At 42.5% G+C, this 18,755-nt stretch overlaps 1 protein-coding gene across 17 annotated transcripts in view; it reads right to left on the reverse strand.

Moving 5' to 3' along the window:
- Positions 1-18,755, reverse strand: part of svila (supervillin a) — a 77,397-nt gene that overhangs the window by 31,180 nt on the left and 27,462 nt on the right. For 13 of the 17 annotated variants that reach the window (XM_069151293.1, XM_069151283.1, XM_069151279.1 and 10 more), the window contains exons 7-17: positions 16,128-16,211; positions 13,885-14,754; positions 13,262-13,429; positions 12,521-12,555; positions 10,095-10,159; positions 9,439-9,575; positions 6,635-6,730; positions 5,860-6,181; positions 4,781-4,846; positions 3,434-3,956; positions 1,835-2,000 (exon numbers count right to left, since the gene is read on the reverse strand). In XM_069151293.1, the coding sequence (XP_069007394.1) occupies positions 1,835-2,000; positions 3,434-3,956; positions 4,781-4,846; positions 5,860-6,181; positions 6,635-6,730; positions 9,439-9,575; positions 10,095-10,159; positions 12,521-12,555; positions 13,262-13,429; positions 13,885-14,754; positions 16,128-16,211 (2,532 nt within the window). The remainder of the gene's footprint in view (positions 1-1,834; positions 2,001-3,433; positions 3,957-4,780; positions 4,847-5,859; positions 6,182-6,634; positions 6,731-9,438; positions 9,576-10,094; positions 10,160-12,520; positions 12,556-13,261; positions 13,430-13,884; positions 14,755-16,127; positions 16,212-18,755) is intronic. The other 4 variants (XM_069151286.1, XM_069151290.1, XM_069151288.1 and 1 more) reach the window with 4 other exon arrangements.

The raw sequence follows: 18,755 nt of genomic DNA on the forward strand, positions 1-18,755 counted from the left end.
TTGTCTCTTGTTTGTATTTTTTGGGGGATTTAAGCTTTAAAAAAAAATAAAAAATACACACATACAGTCATCAGTCCAAACTGTCATAACAGACTGATAACAATATGCAGAGCCAATAAGGGTCATGAAATGACGACAAACTCGCTCTTCAACGTTAGCACTCAGTAAAACTTCAGCCTTGCTTCACTGCAACTTTTTACTCAACCTGTTACAACACCAGAACCGACGGAAAACAGGGAGGTTTCCCATGAAAACGCCTTTTAGTTTAACAGTGCACAGTTCTGATCGGGGATAAACGGAGTGGGGACAGCTAGAGTACAATTAGACATTAACATTACTTAAATACTTCAAGGCTGTGTAACTGAAGCTGTTTTTTTCTTTTTTTTTAAACATAGATTTGAGGCATTTAAAAAAGGGGGGGATGTTAAAGAGGAAAAAAAACACCACAATAAAATCTATACTTGAACTTATATGCTTTTAGATAAGGAGTTGTGGTTTATACATACAGCACTAGAGAATTTTAAAGTCCCAAATGAAGTAGTTAACACTAACCGAGGTTTTATTGTTGTGCTCTCATCTGTGAGTTGGGAGCCGATGAGACCCATACGGGAGGGGTCAGGGTGTTGGCAGTGCCCCTATGCCCCCATCACAACCAACCCTCTGTGACCCACTGAGGAGAAGTCCTGTTCTGTTCGGGGCGGGGGGAGGGGGCGTCACAACAACGCCGAAAACAGGATGAAAGCGACGCTGAATACATGTCGCCAACTGTATCTGGGATACAGATCCTGCCTCCAGTAAAATGCTTTAAAAGTGGGAACGAGGCGAAGAGGTCCCAAAGAGTGTGTGAGAGAAAGTACAATGAGCGGGCTGGAACACACTGTGTTTAACACTAGTCTACGTGTCGCTCCATTATGTCATCAATCAATTTAGAGTGTGATCGCTGCCGTGTGTTTACCAGTCGAACGAGCAGGCGGGCCCATTGACATAATGTGACATAACTGTGCTTACGTAAGGATTTGTTTGGGAAACCAATACTGGGCTTCAGTTAAAAGCTACATTACGAACAAGTTCATCTGAAGTCAACTGTAAATAATCATCATAAGAATGATGACGGGTGATGAAGGTTTTCAGTTTAATCTTCAGTCAGAATCATTTCATTATCAATCCATTAAGAGCGTGATTAAGCATTTGGTACTGTGATTTTTGTAAACAATAGAAAAAAATCTAAAATATATCCTGTCTTATCCTTTAGTGAGTGAATATAGGGGGCTGATGTGCCTCACTGCAGTGGAAAGCCTGATTTGAATGGTTAAGACATGCTACAGCATGGAAAAACTAGAAGCTTGACTGCAAAATTCCTATTATAAATATATCTATTTATCTCAGTTAAATATATTCAACCTATCAATCAGCATGTGTCGACTCATGCAAGTTTAGTAGCATTAAAGAACATCAGTATGACTGAAAATGTCTCAACTGTGTAGTTCATATCCAACATAGTGCTTCTGTTAATATTTCACTCTTCATCCCAGGGAGCCTAGCAGCAGCACAAACTAAAATAAATGAAGTAATAACCCACTAAATATTTTTCCTTCTCGTGATCTCACTTTCAGTTTCCAACATAACCAACATTTTAAACAGTGAATGGAAGAGAGTCCTTTGTTTTGTTGGCTAAATTCACAGAACAAGTGATCCATAAAAAGAATCTTTCAAGACAACCTGACACAAGTGGCATTCTGATTAAATGAAAAGGTTGACAGTATCTTCAAACATGGAAGAATGAACATTTTGGATAAACAAAATGTCCTCTCCCCCTTCAAATCACCGCGCTCACCTCTCTTTGATGGACATGTGTCGGGCCGACATCATGTCGCTCAGCTCGCCGTCCTGCTCGGGCAGAACCAGGCCGTCCGTGTGCCAGTCCCCCGCTGCGAGCTGACTCACACTCCCGGGAGAACCAGATGCTGCTCTGGATGTTACCACGGTGGACTCCAGCAGCTCTGTCAGCAGGCAAGCACACACAAAGTTAAATCTCAACTCCATGGATGTTAACAAGGATCCACGGTGGATTGCATGGTCTGCTGAGGCTCACATGAGGAAGACAAATCGATTTAATATACATGCTTCCAATGGTTCCAATTTATCACACTCCCTGCCATCCTCCCTGTATAGGATACAATCCTCTAAATAACACAATACGCCAGAGACTCCATGGTGACGGGGTTTTGTATAAAAGTACAGTCATCGCTCTCACAGTGCTGACTCAGCAGCTCGAACCAGCGTGGGAGCGAACATCTTTCGTGCTTACCGAGTCTCTCATCCGCATGTGGGAAGCAGCACAGACACTTTTCACAGCTTTTAATGTCTCTGCCACAGCTGTAATCCAATAACCCACACTGTGGAAACACTGGAGTCCTCTGGTCACAGCACTAACCTATCACCCTGCCCCCCCCCAAACAACTACAGGAATAATTTGTTTATCTGACTGATTTCTATGTTCTCCGACAGGCTGTTCACAGATACCGAGACAATCACAATGCTCAGACAGAAAGGAAGCCTGAAAACCACAATGTGAATACAAAATTTTCACAACACGCACACGCACACACACACACACACACACACACACACACACACACACACACACACACAGGAAGTGGTGGTTGACTGCTGTCTGAAATTGACACGGTTGTTTATACAGTCTCACAGTTTGCTCTTTAAATATTTAGAGCCCATTTCACTCTTTGATTTGTTCTGTCAAACCGAAAGCCACATTCAATTTATCCTTGTTGCCTTTTGTGGATAAGGTTGACTGGAAAACGTGATTTTGGATGTGAAGATCAATATGCAAACACAAATTTAGCAAGCTAATATTTGTTGATGAGCACAAAACATGAAAAATGGGCAAAACAGCAGCTCCACTTTGGAAATGAAATATGACAAATAAAGACTTTTGAATGCTAACGTCAGCATACTAGCATGCTGATAATGACAGTGCTAATGATGTTTAGCAGGTACATTGTTTACAAAGTTATTATCTTAATTCAGCGAGCTAAGAGGCAAAAATGTGCTAATTTGCAAAGAGAAAATCTGAAATAGACAGACTTGTTCTTTTTGCCTTACAGTGAGCTTCTTAAAAAGTATAGTCATTTCACTTATCTAGCACCACTCTCTTTTTTTCTACATAAAAAAAAAATAATATCCAACTGCAAATTACCACAAAATGGCACCACTGACTGCATCTGTGCACAATTCTTTTGAATTATCTTTATCTTTCCTTGTAAAGCTAAACTTATTGTGCACTGTGAACAAGTAAACTAGACATAAAAAAGGGTGAAGAAAGGACACACATCTCAACAACAAAAGTAGTAGTTAATACAATAAATGAAGCAGACAATAAAAAGCCAGGGCGGATGCTGTCTGCTGTTCCTACCTCCACTGATGGCTCTGCTCTTCTGGCTGTCTGCGTGGTGTCCTTCCTCCCTCAGATACCCCCTCTGCTCCTGCCTCTCCTGGACCATGTAGCTCTCTGAGCACTTCACAGCTCCCTCTTCCCTCCATCTGGACAGCCATTGCTGCTGCTCCTCCCCTTCTTCCTCCTCCCTCCTCCTCTCTCTTCCAGTCTGGGGCTGGGGCAGGGCGGCCTGCCTGACCACTCCTTCCGGAGAGGACAGCTTCCTCTTCCCACCTCCCAGATCAGCTGGGTCTTCTCCCCGGGGCAAGATCTGGAACCCGTGGTGGTCCGAGGAGTCCTGGGTCCTCCGGGCCGATCCGTCCGGCTGGCGAGGGGGAAGGGACCTGTCAGAGCTGGCGGGAGGGAGCTCGGGACAGGCTGCCGCACTGGTTATGTGGATGTCTCCGGCATGGTCGGTGGAGACGGTGCCTCCTGCTCGGAGTGCAGAAGAGGAGGATGAAGAGGGGAGGCGTCCGAACCGAGAGCCGGCACCGTTTTGAAGCTGTGTAACCGGGAGGGAGAAAGAGACACACACAAACAAAGAAGTGGGTCAGTTTGCTGCAGAGGCTGAGAAACAAGTCGGGCATGCAAACAATCGAGAGAATCCCGCTGACTAATCACAGCCTGCCTGCACTGCACTTCCTGAGCATCAAAGGGCAGCCTATCTCGCCGGTCAGTTGTACCCACATCACAAAGCCATGCCAGCAGTCCTCCTACGCACAATGCTTCCAGCTGCAGCTGTAACCATTAGTTCACATCAATACTTGTGAACTGACCTGACATATTTGCTTAGTAAAAAATGAGCGGCAACAGTAAACATCCATGGAAAAAGCAAAACTGTTGAGAAAATTGTTTTTCATGCAAAGAGAGCCCTTTAACTCCGTGTCTTTGCTGACGTCTTCTTTCTCCTGCTTCCCCTCCCTCAAACTGCTGACAGTTTCACATGAGCTGATGACAAATAGCAGCTTTCAGTCCGGGAGTGGAACTGTTTTTTGTCCTCATCTCCTTCCACCACAGAGGTGTCTTTCAAGCCCTTCGGTCTTGGTGAAATAAGGCCGGCAGCATCATCAATCCACACATCACAGCCTCTTTATTGATATGGTGGGGGTGATGAGCACTGAGTCAGAAGTTTATCGGAAGCTGGGCCATGCACCGCACACATTCATTATGAAATCACACCAACATGGAGGCGGGCCAAAAAACTGAGATGCCACACAGTGCTGTGTTGTTCCCAGAAATGTACGGTCATTTCTGAGAAGAGTACTCCAGCTGTGTTGGCCTCCAGAGTCGCAGGCAGAGTGCACGGTGACCGTTCAGCAGTCTTACTTGTAGGTGCTCTACTGGGCTGTCACACAGCTCCTGTTCATCCCTGCTGTCTATATCTGAGAGCTCCTGAGGCAGAAACACGCACAACACTTGCTTCATACATGTTCTATTCTGACAGCACGGAGGGCTTTTACCATAACTCCCAGAAACCCTTCTGCTCATTAAACAGAATATCTACTTATTATATTATCAATTATGTGCTTAATTTACGTGAAGGAAACGCGATTACTGCAATTGCTTAAATTTTCTAAAGCATTTGTCCTCAAATATCTGCAGACAGCTGGGAGTATTCTATGATTCAAACTTTGACCACAAAACAAGCTCGGTCAATAAAAGTAGCTTTTTTTTCGCTTTAAGTACACTTACAAATTTAAACATTTCCTCTCTTTGGAATGACACTTTACATACTTTAATCTACTCAGCACTTGTATAAAGAAGAGAGGCCATAACTTCCACGCATTGGTCTTTTCCTCACTTCACTTAAGATTGTTTGCATATTGTTTTTTAATGACCTTTCTAGATTGCTGCTCCCTTACTGCCAGATCTTCCCTATCTATTGACACATATGTGACCATGTTAGGATTCATCCATTAAACATGAATTTCCTTATGTGTAATTTTACATGCAAGCATTATTTTACTAGACATTGTAATTTAAATGATTTAATTGTTTCATAATTGAATTGTTTTAAATTTGCCCTCTAAAAGAGTTGACTTCTCTTCTCTGTACATGACACTTCATATTTGTCTGTCTGTGCTGGAAAAAAGATTCCATCTCTGTTTTCCTTACTGAGGTTTCCAAACTTTTTTTTTTTCTTTATGTGAATATAGATTTGAACTCAATTACATTTAAATTCAACTTTTTGTGCCAGCATTTTCTTAATACGAACAAAATAAATAAAAGTATAAACTCTATTTTCAGGCATACTATATGATGAGTTGAAATGATACTTCTAATTTTTTAAAACCTTGAAAACAACGGAAACAGGAACAATCTCATTAGAGTATGCAAAGTTTAGATGTATACTTCTAAAAGGACAAAATTTCAGGTAGACACTCAATATTCTGCTCCTCACACACCTGCTCCATGTCTCCCAGAGTGATGGGCTGCGTCTGGTAGCGACTGTTGGATCTGCGCTGCCGTGTGTCCCCTCTGGTGCGGGTGACCCTGGTCGGAGGCTGTGCCAGTCGGTTGAACAGCGCCATCTTTTCTACCAGGCTGAGGTTGCAGAGGTCGGGCTCCTCCGAACCGTGACTTTGCTTCTGCTTCTCAACTTTTCCCTCCATTGCGGACGCCTGCTTGGAGCCTCGGATCTCCTGGGTCTCCTGTGCCTGTCGGGCCTGTTGGGCCTCCCGCGCCTGCTCCCGAGCAGTGGCGCTCTGCTGCGAGGATGCCTGCAGGCTGAGGGGAGGGTGACACCCAAAGGACAAAGAGGTAGGAGAAAGGGAGACTTCTGGTAAGCATGGAAGAAGCTCATGCAGGCTGGGAGGTGGCATGCAACATGGCAGACAGCCTTTAAGTTCTGTGTGCATGTAACCACATCCAATAAAATATTTAACAAAGAGCTAAAAAAGGTGCGTTACACATGCAGGGCGAGTCCTGTCATTTAATAATCCAATCATTCAGTTTCCTCTGGTCACACAGGAGGACACTAAAACGTATAAAACATTGAGCATTAGGACTTTACACTTCCAACACCTGCATTCTGTAAGTTAAAATCTAATTGTGAGAATACTACTGAGACGAAAACGATACTGTGGTAAATCAACAGCACCAGTGAGGCTCAAACATGTTAGTCAGACACTGCAGGTCGAGGTGAGCAGTCACATCCGTGCACACACAGGTGCCGTGTACCTGTAAGGCAGGGCAGTGCTGCAAACTAGGGTGGGGCTATGGACACGTGCTACAGCAGTGTGAGTGGCCACCATTTGTGGCACGTGGGAGGGGACGCTACAGTGGTCAAGGACAAGGTCTCACACACACACACACACACACACACACACACACACACACACACACACACACACACACACACACACAGGTGGTAGAGAGACAGAAGGAATGAACCAGATGATTTACAGGTGATCAGGAAAATGGGAACCTAAAGTTAAGGCATGTTGAGGTATAGACAGTGAACACATCAGTGTTTAGAAAGATGGATGGAGGTTCAAAGCAAAATTTCATTTCACAATCCATAGATAGGTTCACACAGAAATTAATTTTTTAATCTAGAACAGAAAAGGTGATGGATTAGCCATCAGGCTGACAAAGTAACAAAAGGTTGCTACATCATGTCATTATGTTAATATTGTCTTATTTACCCCGAGTGTCAAACCATACAGATAGTTTATACAAAAATACACCACAATATAATGAAGGTGAATGGAATTTCATTTGTTTTGCTCCCAACAGTTTGTGTTTAAATTTTTTTTTTTTTTTTTAAATTAACAGCAAATTGTTTTTCAAGATTAATGACTATATACCAGAATACATAAGATAAGAGATGTTTTTTGGGGTGCTATTTAAGAGAACTTTCCCTTTAAGGCACCTGATTTAAAGGGAATGGCTTACGGAGAAATGTATCTATTTACTTTCTTGCTGAGACTTCTGACTTCTATGAAAAGATTATTCTATGTATATACACACAGTGGTGTGAAAAAGTGTTTCCCCTTCCTGATTTCTTATTTTTTGCATGTTTGTCACACTTAAATGTTTCAGATCATCAAACAAATTTAAATATTAGTCAAAGATAACACAAGTAAACACAAAACGCAGTTTTTATTATTAAGGGAGAAAAAAAATCCAAACCCACATGGCCCTGTGTGAAAAAGTGTTTGCCCCCTAAACCTAATAACTGGTTGGGCCACCCTTAGCAGCAACAACTGCAATCAAGCGTTTGCAATAACTTGCAATGAGTATTTTACAGCTGTGGAGGAATGTTGGCCCACTCATCTTTGCAGAGTTGTTGTAATTCAGCCACATTGGAGGGTTTTCAAGCATCAACCGCCTTTTTAAGGTCATGCCACAGCATCTCAATAGGATTCAGGTCAGGACTTTGACTAGGCCACTCCAAAGTCTTCATTTTGTTTTTCTTCAGCCATTCAGAGGTGGATTTGCTGGTGTGTTTTGGATCATTGTTCTGCTGCAGAACCCAAGTTGGCTTCAGCTTGAGGTCACAAACAGATGGCTGGACATTCTCCTTCAGGATTTTTTTGGTAGACAGTAGAATTCATGATTCCATTTATCACAGCAAGTCTTCCAGGTCCTGAAGCAGCAAAACAGCCCCAGATCATCACACTACCACCACCGTATTTTACTGTTGGTATGATGTTCTTTTTCTGAAATGCGGTGTTACTTTTACGCCAGATGTAATGGGACACACACCTTCCAAAAAGTTCAACTTTTGTCTCGTCAGTCCACAGAGTATTTTCCCAAAAGTCTTGGGGATCATCAAGATGTTTTCTGGCAAAAATGAGACGAGCCTTAATGTTCTTTTTGCTCAGCGGTGGTTTTCGTCTTGGAACTCTGCCTGCAGCCATTTTTGCCGATTCTCTTTCTTATGGTGGAGTCATGAACACTGACCTTAACTGAGGCAAGTGAGGCCTGCAGTTCTTTGGATGTTGTCGTGGGGTATTTTGTGACCTCTCAGATGAGTCGTCGTTGCGCTCTTGGGGTAATTTTGGTCGGCTAGCCACTCCTGGAAAGGTTCACCACTGCTCCATGTTTTCTCCATTTGTGGATAATAGCTCTCACTGTGGTTCACTGGAGTCCCAAAGCTTTAGAAATGGCTTTAGAACCTTTTCCAGACTGATAGATCTCAATTACTTTCTTTCTCATTTGTTCCTGAATTTCTTTGGATCTCGGCATGATGTCTAGCTTTTGAGGATCTTTTGGTCTACTTCACTTTGTCAGGCAGGTCCTATTTAAGTGATTTCTTGATTGAGAACAGGTGTGTCAGTAATCAGGCCTGGGTGTGGCTAGAGAAATTGAACTCGGGTGTGATAAACCACAGTTAAGTTGTGTTTTAACAGGAGGGGGCAAACACTTTTTCACACAGGGCCATGTGGGTTTGGATTTTTGTTCTCCTTTAATAATAAAAACTGTCATTTAAAAACTGCATTTTGTGTTTACTTGTGTTATCTTTGACTAATATTTAAATTTGTTTGATGATCTGAAACATTTAAGTGTGACAGACATGCAAAAAAAATTGGAAATCAGGAAGGGGGCAAACACTTTTTCACTGTGTGTATATATATATATATATATATATATATATATATATACATATATAAAGTTAGACAGTGATTAGCTGAGCTGTGCATAAAAACCGGCAGGAGGAAGCAGCTAAGTGACCCACTCTTCAATTCAAAAACACATTTACCACCTCTACAGCTCACTAACACATATTTTGCTTCTTGCTGGTTTAATTGTCCAAAAACACAACAAACTCTGGTTTTATGGGAAGTGACATGCTGCAACTATTTCATGGCAACTAAAGGGGGCAGTGAATGACAGTCTTCCTGTCTTTAAGCTAAGCTACGCTGACTACCTCTGGGCTATAGTTCTGTAGTTCATACGCGCAGTTTTGGAAGTGGTATACATTTTTTGGTGCTGACTCTTAATACACTAAAGTCCAGTAAACTAATCCTTTAGCTTACGTGGCTGCGATGACTACTTCCTCGGTGGTGACTGGCTGAGTTCTGGACCGATCTTGTGTTCGTCTTAGTCTCCTGTCAACTGCTGCATTCCTGGACCGGGGTTTCGGAGCGCCGCCATCAATGCTCTTCTCCAGTTCCTGCATGTTCAGATAAACATGGAGGATCATTATAAATCACCTCAGTTTGTCAAAGAGTCAGTTGTTGTGGAGTCGGGTGAAAGATGGTCGAAACATGGCATGACTTTACCTAGAGTAGATTATGTAGAGTAGATATGTCTTGACAAATAACACAGTTATAGTGAGTGATTAAAGGCAGTTGATAGAGTGCATTAAGATCAAATCTACTGTCGAAGCTGTTGGGAAATCTGAAGTATTTATTGACTAAAACTAAACACTGCAGAGCATGTTTGGGGTCAATTTCACTGAAGTGAAGTGAAATGCACTCATTAAAATGCTTGTTTCGGTGAAATGCTGCGTCTCGTCCGCCCCATGCCCGCAATCTGAATTTTTATCTCTAAATCCTCAAAGTAATGAAAAGACAGAAAACAAACATCTGATAGAATCAATGTTTGTGTCCTTGATTGGTGAGCTCGGTGTTTGGAACCGGCATGTAATCTGAAGAAATGAAAGCACCAACAGGCTGAAGCTGAAACTCACCCTGAAGAGAGAGCGCTTGGCTGCTACGCTCAGCTTGGCCCGTTCATCGAGCTTCTCCTCGTCAGCTACAGAGAGAGGCGAAAAGGGGAAAAATCATTAGAAACTTGGGAGATCTTCTCCATAAAAACACGTCAGAAATATCTTTAAGGTCTTCAACGAGCAGTGTCCCTCTGAAGGGTGAGATGCACTAAAAAATACTTTTTCAAATACTACCAAAAGAACCGGTCGTCACATACCATATGTGAGGCTTTGATGGACTGGTGTAACCATAAAAAAAAGTAACTTTAAGTTGGAATAATTCACTCAGTGTTTCACTTAACATTATGCATTTCAGTAATAGCTACATGTGAGATTCTGTAAAACAGAAAGGGAATAAGAAAAACTTTGTAACGTTTTGAAAAGTTTTAACTATGCGGTTAAAAGAAGAAACTTCTTTGCTAAGGGTGAACTTTTTAAGAAATAACTACACTGGGACCTTAGTCTTTGATTATGATACTATACATGTAGCCACCATATGAAGTAATGTACTCAAATCAGCTGGAAAAAAATTACTGCAATGATGAATCTGCCGCTCATTGTAAACAGTGTTTAAAATTTGACTGGAAAAAACTAAAAACATGAACCTCTGCTTTGTTCCTTGGTAAAAATAACCAAATACAAAATAAAAATAACCAAACACAAGAAGCTCATCTTTAACAGCACAAGCATGTATTGTTTTCCACACCTTGTTAATGCTCGGTACAAAACATGTTTTTTAACATTTTACTCTTTGGGTGGTTGTCTTTGATTTTTATTTCATTTACCTCGATAGCAAATATTGTTACCCCCCGTTGTTCTAATTAAAAAGCAGTTAAATTAACTGTGAGGTAATTTATTTCAACGTTCCCTATTTTCAAGAAAATCAAAACAGTGGAAAATTAATCCAATTACGATGTAAATGATCTTTTACCACTTAATATTGTATTTTAACTGACATTCGCTTTTGGGGTCACAAATATTGACTAATATATCTCGTCAATTAGACTGTTGAGGTGTCAAACTCCTCCAAGGTTCAACTAAAGTGCAGTCTCAGAAATATTTTACCTACTGTGATAACAGACTCTTTTCTAAATAAGAATCAGTGCGTGTAACATACAAAAAATACCCCTGATCACCATCATTATATTTACTTTCATCATTACACACGACCAACTCCACTAAACCTGTGAACTGTCACCACTGAGGAGACTATGAAAAGCTAGACAGGTGTGAGAGGCATGGCTGAGCGTGCACACACACACACACACACACACACACACACACACACACACACACACACACACACACACACACACACACAGCAAGACATATGACATTACATCACTAAACAACTATTCCCTTTGATTGACGTCGCTGCACTGAGCTCTGCTCCATATAATTCTAGTCAGTACAAAAAGCGTAACAGCTGAGTGTGTTTATAAGAAGCAGATGAGCTGCTTCTGCTCTCAGTGGAGCTGAAGTGCCGTTCTGCTACTGTGAGCACCGTTAATGACTCTGTAAACTCTGCTTCACAATGTTGTGTTTTCCTGTTAAAAACTAAGACTTTAAAAAAGGAGGTTTGAGTCATTTGGCCTCCAGTCTCGTGTCTACAACTGCAGTTTTGATAAGAAACCACTGAAAAGTCACATGTTGCTCATTTATGGCTGGCTGCAACTGTGAACCTCCAGATGATCATGCCAATCATGGTTTTATTGTTACATAAAGTATTGACTTCTGGATGACAGATACTACTGATTCAGAGCAGGTTGAATTTAAATGGAAAGAAACTGAACTGAACCTTTTTACATCACTATGATCTCATTATTCCAGCTGCCCAAAGATAAACTAGAGTAATCTAATTTACTCAGAGAACCGTGTTGGTATCCGAGAATTAGGAGTCCTCTAATGAACATTTGGTGACCTTCCTACCTTTTGAAGACCCTAAATCCTGTTGTGTCTGATTGTGATAGCACAACACCATAAGTCAAAATAACAGTGAAACTGAAGCATGACAATTGACCAGCCACACGTAAAATTACATCACTTTTACTGGTGTAAACGTGCCATCAAAGATTACGCAACAGGACGTCCTGGCCAAGCAATGTCACTGGTCAAACACATACTACAGCCACACCAGCCATTTAATCAATTATCGAATCGACACTTGAGTGCAGAGGCTCCAGTAGTTTGTGAGCTTTACTTTTACTTAATGTCTTAGTAGAAAATAGGTTGAGGGCAACGTATTAAATGTCTATATCCACATCGATTCATAAACACACTTGTATTCTACCAACTTGTGACAAAATCTTCTGTTGTATATCCACTAACTGTTGCAGACATAATCTGAAAAGTAAGTCCTACCCTAAAACCTTCAAAACGTCTTTAAACTATGAACAAGAACGACTTACCTTCATTGGAAGCAAAGTCTGAACTCACACAGGACCTTCAATAGTGCAAAAAGAAAGAGACCATCAGTAAACACACAACAATGCCTACTGATTAATATCAGAGGGGGGTGATTGGTTCGGGAAAGGAAGGCGAGTTGCAGACAAGGTGAGGAGGTGCAGTGAAAAGCAGTCGATTCTGGTATGCTGGAAATGTGGTTGTTAGAGAGAAGAAATGAATAAGAGAAACAGTAAAGCAGACTAAGCTGGAGAATTAGACGGCATTACAGAAGTTTGTTCAGCTCCATGGTCTCAGGGCCTGATTACCCACAAAGGCCAATTCATGCTTCCATGCCGTGGTCACATGTGATGACCAATCAGAGGGCCCTTTGGCCTTTAAGCCACCCTGTTCGCTAATGTTGTTACAGTCAGGGGAAAAATCAAGGAGAGTGGGTGGGTTCATGTGTATGTATGTGCGTGTCAGTCCCATTGGTCTATGGTGAAATATGATCCAGCTCAAGCTATTAATCTGATTGTGAGTCTTACTACATACTATAGAATTATTGATTGTACACAAAACAGTGAATGTTTGAGAATTAATCGGTTCATTTCACCAAAACATGATTAGAATCAACATTTCTGCGCATCCCCCCCCAAAAAAAAAAAAAAAAATGTATGTCATGATTTCTGAAACATGCATCATCATATTGACATTTTCCAGCAATTGTCACGCTCAGCCATGCATTCTCGAGTCCAGAGCAGTACCTATCAGTCTCCTGGCGTTCAGCAGAAGTGATGGGTTGCGTCCTAAACCTGTCTGAGGTCTTTCTACTCTCCCCAGGACAGATATACTGCCGGGGCCTTCGCCCCCTGTCCCTTTCCCCTCTCCAGGGGGCCTCGTAGCCCGCGAGTGCCCTGTCCTCCTCAATCTCACTGGAGGGGCCACCGGAGGAAAGGAACCAACCGATAGAGAACCCAAAGGAAAGACAAAATACAGCGTGGTGAGGAGAGATCGAGAGGGACGAGCAGCAAAAATGGAACTGTTTAAAAGCAGAGGCGTTGAACATTCAACCACACCCTGGTTTTTAAATCACGCAAGTGAGCAAGGCCATGCAGATTTATTATAGCACATTCATTTAACCCAAGTCGTGACCAAACAAGTCAAAGTGCCAATAAAGCAGAAAAACCTAGGCAATTAATGAATGTCATTCCTAAAGATTAGAAACTCTGCAACAGCACCTCTGTGCTTTAATGTTAACTTCACACCAGAATAAATTGCTTGTTAGTCGCTCAGTAGCCAGCCGATGTTAGGTAATAAGCATCAGTGTGAGTTCCACAGGAACCAGCCAGTGAGAAGCTGCCGTGCAGCGTTTCACTTTGCCACCTACAGCTCATTCCTGCGGTGGGTTGGAGGTGTGGTGGTGCTCTCCATGTAGGAATGTCTGAGCTGGGCCACGGACACCCGGGCGTCCTGCTGACTCTCTCCATTACTGAAACCCTCACCCTCCCTGACCTCTCGGGGGTCCTGCATCTGATGCTGGAGGTTCCTGTGATTGGTTCTTTGAAGATCCCCAGCGTCTGACACAAAGCGGCTCAAGGCTGTGCTGGAGGCGGAGCTTCCTGCGCCTGTGTGTGATGCTCTGGGCTGGATGTGGGTTGTAGCCAGACCTTTGTGGATATAACTGGTGTTTTCCCGCTCTCTGGGTCTGCCCTCTGCTGCCTGCAGATGGGAGTTGTGCTCTGCTTCCTCCCACCTGGATCTGCCTCTGATTCCTCCTCGTGCAGGTTCCTCTGGCTCCGCCTCCCTGAACATCCCCAGCTCCTCCTCCCCTCTTCCTCTTCGCGGGTCATCGGTGCTCCGCTCCCTGCGTCGGATCTCTGAGGGGAGGACTGCTTTCCTGCTCCTCAGGAGGCCCTCTGTCTTCACGTCCTCAGAATCCTCAGTCTCTTCCTCCTGGACGTGCTGTTGCTGCTGCTGTCCGCCTCTGGATGTGGGAGCAGAGGCCATGGACAGGTAACTGGGGTAACCAGTAACTTCCTGTCCTCCCTGTGGACCGGATCGGGTGAGCTGAGCTTGGGGAGGATGGTGAAGATGGGCGTAGGCCTGCTGTGGGCCTAATGGGTCTGTGTGATGGCGTGTAGAAGTCTGGGGTTGGTGCTGAAACTGTCTGCGGTACACTGAAGCTTCTGTAACATTTCCCAACTCTGGGCTTCTCTGGTGGCCCTCCTCCCTGGCAAGCCTCTCTCTAACTCTGATTCTTCAAGGAGACAAAGGACTGGTTAACATTAATAACACAAGAACAGACACAGCAGAGGTCTCATTGTTACAACGCAGACAAACACAGGAGTCAAGTCCTCCTGTAATCTAAAGGATTCTGTGTGTGTGTGTGTGTGTGTGTGTGTGTGTGTGTGTGTGTGTGTGTGTGTGTGTGTGTGTGTGTGTGTGTGTGTGTGTGTGTGTGTGACTTTCAGCATGAATTGAGGAGCTGATTTGATATTAGGGCAGAGAACAATCATGTACCAAAAATAGTCATCTTGCAAAGTTGACACTAACTTGTCAGTTTTTTTTCCTGTGTTTGATAAAATATAAAATATCTAATCATAAGAAATTTCCTGTATTCCATCTCCTACAACATTAAATATTGATCCACTGAAAAGCTTGGTATGTTTTTTTGTAAATTAGTAGACGGTTTCTGAAGCCTGTACTGCAAAGCAGGATTTACTCAGGTTTTGCTTGTTTCTTTTCTGCATTTTGATACAAATTTTCACCATGAAAGGTCCATCTGAATTAACAAATAGCATTTCCTGTTTAAACCACAACTAGGTTACTTTGATATTGAAGAAAACACTGATGACTGTGAGGCCAAATATGAAGTTATAATTAGCATCTGTTTACTGTTATTTCCAAGCATATTCATTGATGTTTATTTGTAATTAACACCATAGATACCAATGTAAGATGTGTAAACCTGCCATCAAACATGTCAACTATATAACAGAAGTTGGTTTTCCATTTTTTTCAAGACATTCAACTCTATTTGAACTGAGAGGGAACTCTCAGTCTTAAAATGATACTCCGCTCTATCTGACCTACCTCAACTGATTCTTGATGGATAAATGGAGAGATTTCAAAAACAAAGTGGAATGTGTTGTTGGTATAACCGCCATATGTGTGATCACTGATTATAAGTACCTAATAAATACATTACTGCAAAATCACTGCCCTCGTTTTATTCCACATTTATCATTTTTGATATTGTGCTTCAAACAGTTGTTTTCACATGGGGATTAAACTGAACACAGCAAAAGGTGCATGAGAGATGAAGTTATGGTTCGAAGCCAAAAGGGGAACGGAGCTGGTGACAGCGGGGATGAGGATGATGTTGTCAGCTGACTCTCAAAACTCAAAAGCAGAGATTCTTAAACATTTGTGTCTTCCAATCAGCCCAGGACCCAAACTGAGTTAATGCAGCCTCAGCATCTTTTATGGTGAGGCTGCATTAACTCAGTGAGATGTGATGACCTGCAGTTTAAGAAGCACTACTCATAAGGGTTGGGGGGTTTAGGTTAAGTCCAGCTGAATGGGAACACGGTCAGTGATACTGCAGGAAGACACAACCAGCCTGTGTACCTTGATGGCCAGTTGATGAGGGAGTGGGTGTCGCCCTCAGCGTCAGTCTCGAGGAACCAATCAGTGCTAAGTTTCGCCCTCGCACTGCACCAATGAAAACCCGGTGGGAAACATGTGAGTGAGTGACTGGGTGGGAAGGTAACAAGTCCAGATTCAGCGTTAAGTTCCTTTCTTGGAACACGCACACGCGCACACACACCACATTGCACACACCACTGACTTCACATTGAGCTTGACCAGAGTGAGAATAGGCTCGGCCACCGGAGGGATCATAAGAATACAAGGGCAACTCTCCAGTGAGAGATTTGAGTCTTCCTGTGGTTGGAAGAGGCGTCACCCATAACAACATGTGAATAAAAAATCTTGTATTTAATGTTTGTTAGATTAGAAGCGATGGCCACAAAACCGCAATACACTTATATTAAATCAGAGACAGCATGGACAAATCCATGCGATCAATGCATCACTGTATCCAAAGAGAAGGCTCGCTGAAGTCAGGCCTCTCTGACTGAGGTCTTATCTGCTGAAGCAGATGTTCAGAGGAAAGGCCATCTCAGTCCACCAGAGCCAGATGAGTCACGCTGGTCCGCCGATGCTGAACTAAGACGCACATCCTGACCGTTTCATTAAGAACAGGCCTGAATTTTTTTAAGAATTTTCCTCTGAGGGATTAATAAAGTATATATCTATCTATCTGTCGATCTAATTCTACAAGTAAAATGTGCCTATATCATGATTACAGAAAGAGAGGTCTTCATGCAGGAGGGATGAAGCCGTTTGTAATGTTGTCATTTCAGTGAAATCACAACCTGAATGTATGACCCGGTTAGAAATCACAAGGCACAAAGTCATATTTAATTGGAGCACAAATAAATAGGGTGGACTTGATTCAGAGGAACCTGACCTGAGTTTTTTTTTATAGGATTTCAAGAATTCAAATTTAAATTAATCAGTTATAAATTATACTCTGATTGGAATCAGTTACTTTAAAATGAAAGTCGCATGTTGTTTTTGTTGCTTTAAAAATATCTCACTTAAACTCAACTGCTGTTAGATTTCTTTTTCCACGAGGACTGTCATTGTATTACTTTAAAGTTACTTGTAATGATGTTGATGTCAAGACACAGCTGTTTTTCCTGAAGACACTGCATCCTATAAAAAAAAATGTTTCATATTGTACAGAAAAATAGCCACAAATTGATTCTTCTAACGGATCTGTAACTACACTAAATTTGTCCAGACATCACCGGGAGCAATGTTGAGAACATGAGTAACACCGATGATTGACAGAATATTGAATTATTTTGGAAGGGAAACAACGTTCAACTATGTTCAGTAAAAAAAAAGACTTTAAAACTCAAAGTCATTTCATTGTTTAGGAATGACCTTTGTTCGTAACATTAACGTAGCTGCTCATGTCCGACCCTCGACACCCTGTGAGGAGGCAGAGAGGAGGCTCTCCCGTTTGCTTCTTTGTCCTCGGGCCTCGCTGGTCTTGATCAGACACAGCTGTGGGTCAGAGATGTGACCGTGGAGTCACACTGAGCCGCCCAGTAACACAACACTGAGCGCACGCACACGCACACGCACACGCACACACACACACGCACACACACACACACACACACACACACACACACACATCAGGTTTTGAAACCTGAGAGCAGAGGGGGACGACACGGACCGGGAATGATGGCCTGGTCAGATGGAAAGTCAAGGAATGTATCTTCATATGTTCGTGAGCAACAGCAGACTGCAGAGCTGTAGTCGGGGTAAGATCTGGGTCGGGCCAATGGGCTGTTACATCAGAACAGCAGAGGAGCGATATATAGGAGGTGCACACGCTGATGCTATCTGGTCCATCAACTGTGGAGCCAAAACACTACTCAGTACTTCTCCTCTGCAGCAGCAAGTCATTTATCTGCTTGAGATAACACCACTGATACTTAAAAGAGGAGTACCTCAGAGGTAATAAACATGTGGTCTCTGTAAGGGTCTTTACCATCAATACAATACAATACAATACAGAAAGACCTTTTGAAGAAAAGTTGATTTTATTTATTAATAACTGGTAGTCTGAAGGATCATTCAGGTCTGTCACTACTTGGGTCCTATTTTTGTCCTTTTGTCCATCAATATGTTGTTATTGTTACCAAACTACTTGCTGAGAACTGGGAAAGCGAGAACAAACTAATGAAGCGATACATATTCCCTAAAATGGAAAGTGCCACTGCATGAGATTCTGTTTGGACTGCATTGGATGTCCACATACACAGAGGTGTTCAGACATGTCTGTCAGTGTGTAACGAGTGTGTATGTACAGTTGAGCAGGTGTAAGTTGAACCTGGACGTTGGTCTGAAAATCATGGATGTTAACAGCATACACTTTATGTAATAAATATATGGGTCATAATAACGTGAAGTGTTGAAACCATCAACAGGAAGCTATTTACCCCCCCCCCCCCCCCCCCCCCCAAAAGAAAAAAAAATTAGTTTTAATGGACCCAAACTGTCCTTTTATGGAGCACTTAGAGCTCTGATCATCATGGTTGAATTACTAAAAATATTTATAAGAGAAGCAGCTCTTTATGAATCCTGGACCAGCAACACTCTTCATCCAAACAGACT

Source organism: Embiotoca jacksoni, unplaced genomic scaffold, assembly GCF_022577435.1.
Source record: "Embiotoca jacksoni isolate LCO1_2020_lvr unplaced genomic scaffold, fEmbJac1.0.p SCAF_17, whole genome shotgun sequence".
Taxonomy (NCBI): domain Eukaryota; kingdom Metazoa; phylum Chordata; class Actinopteri; family Embiotocidae; genus Embiotoca; species Embiotoca jacksoni.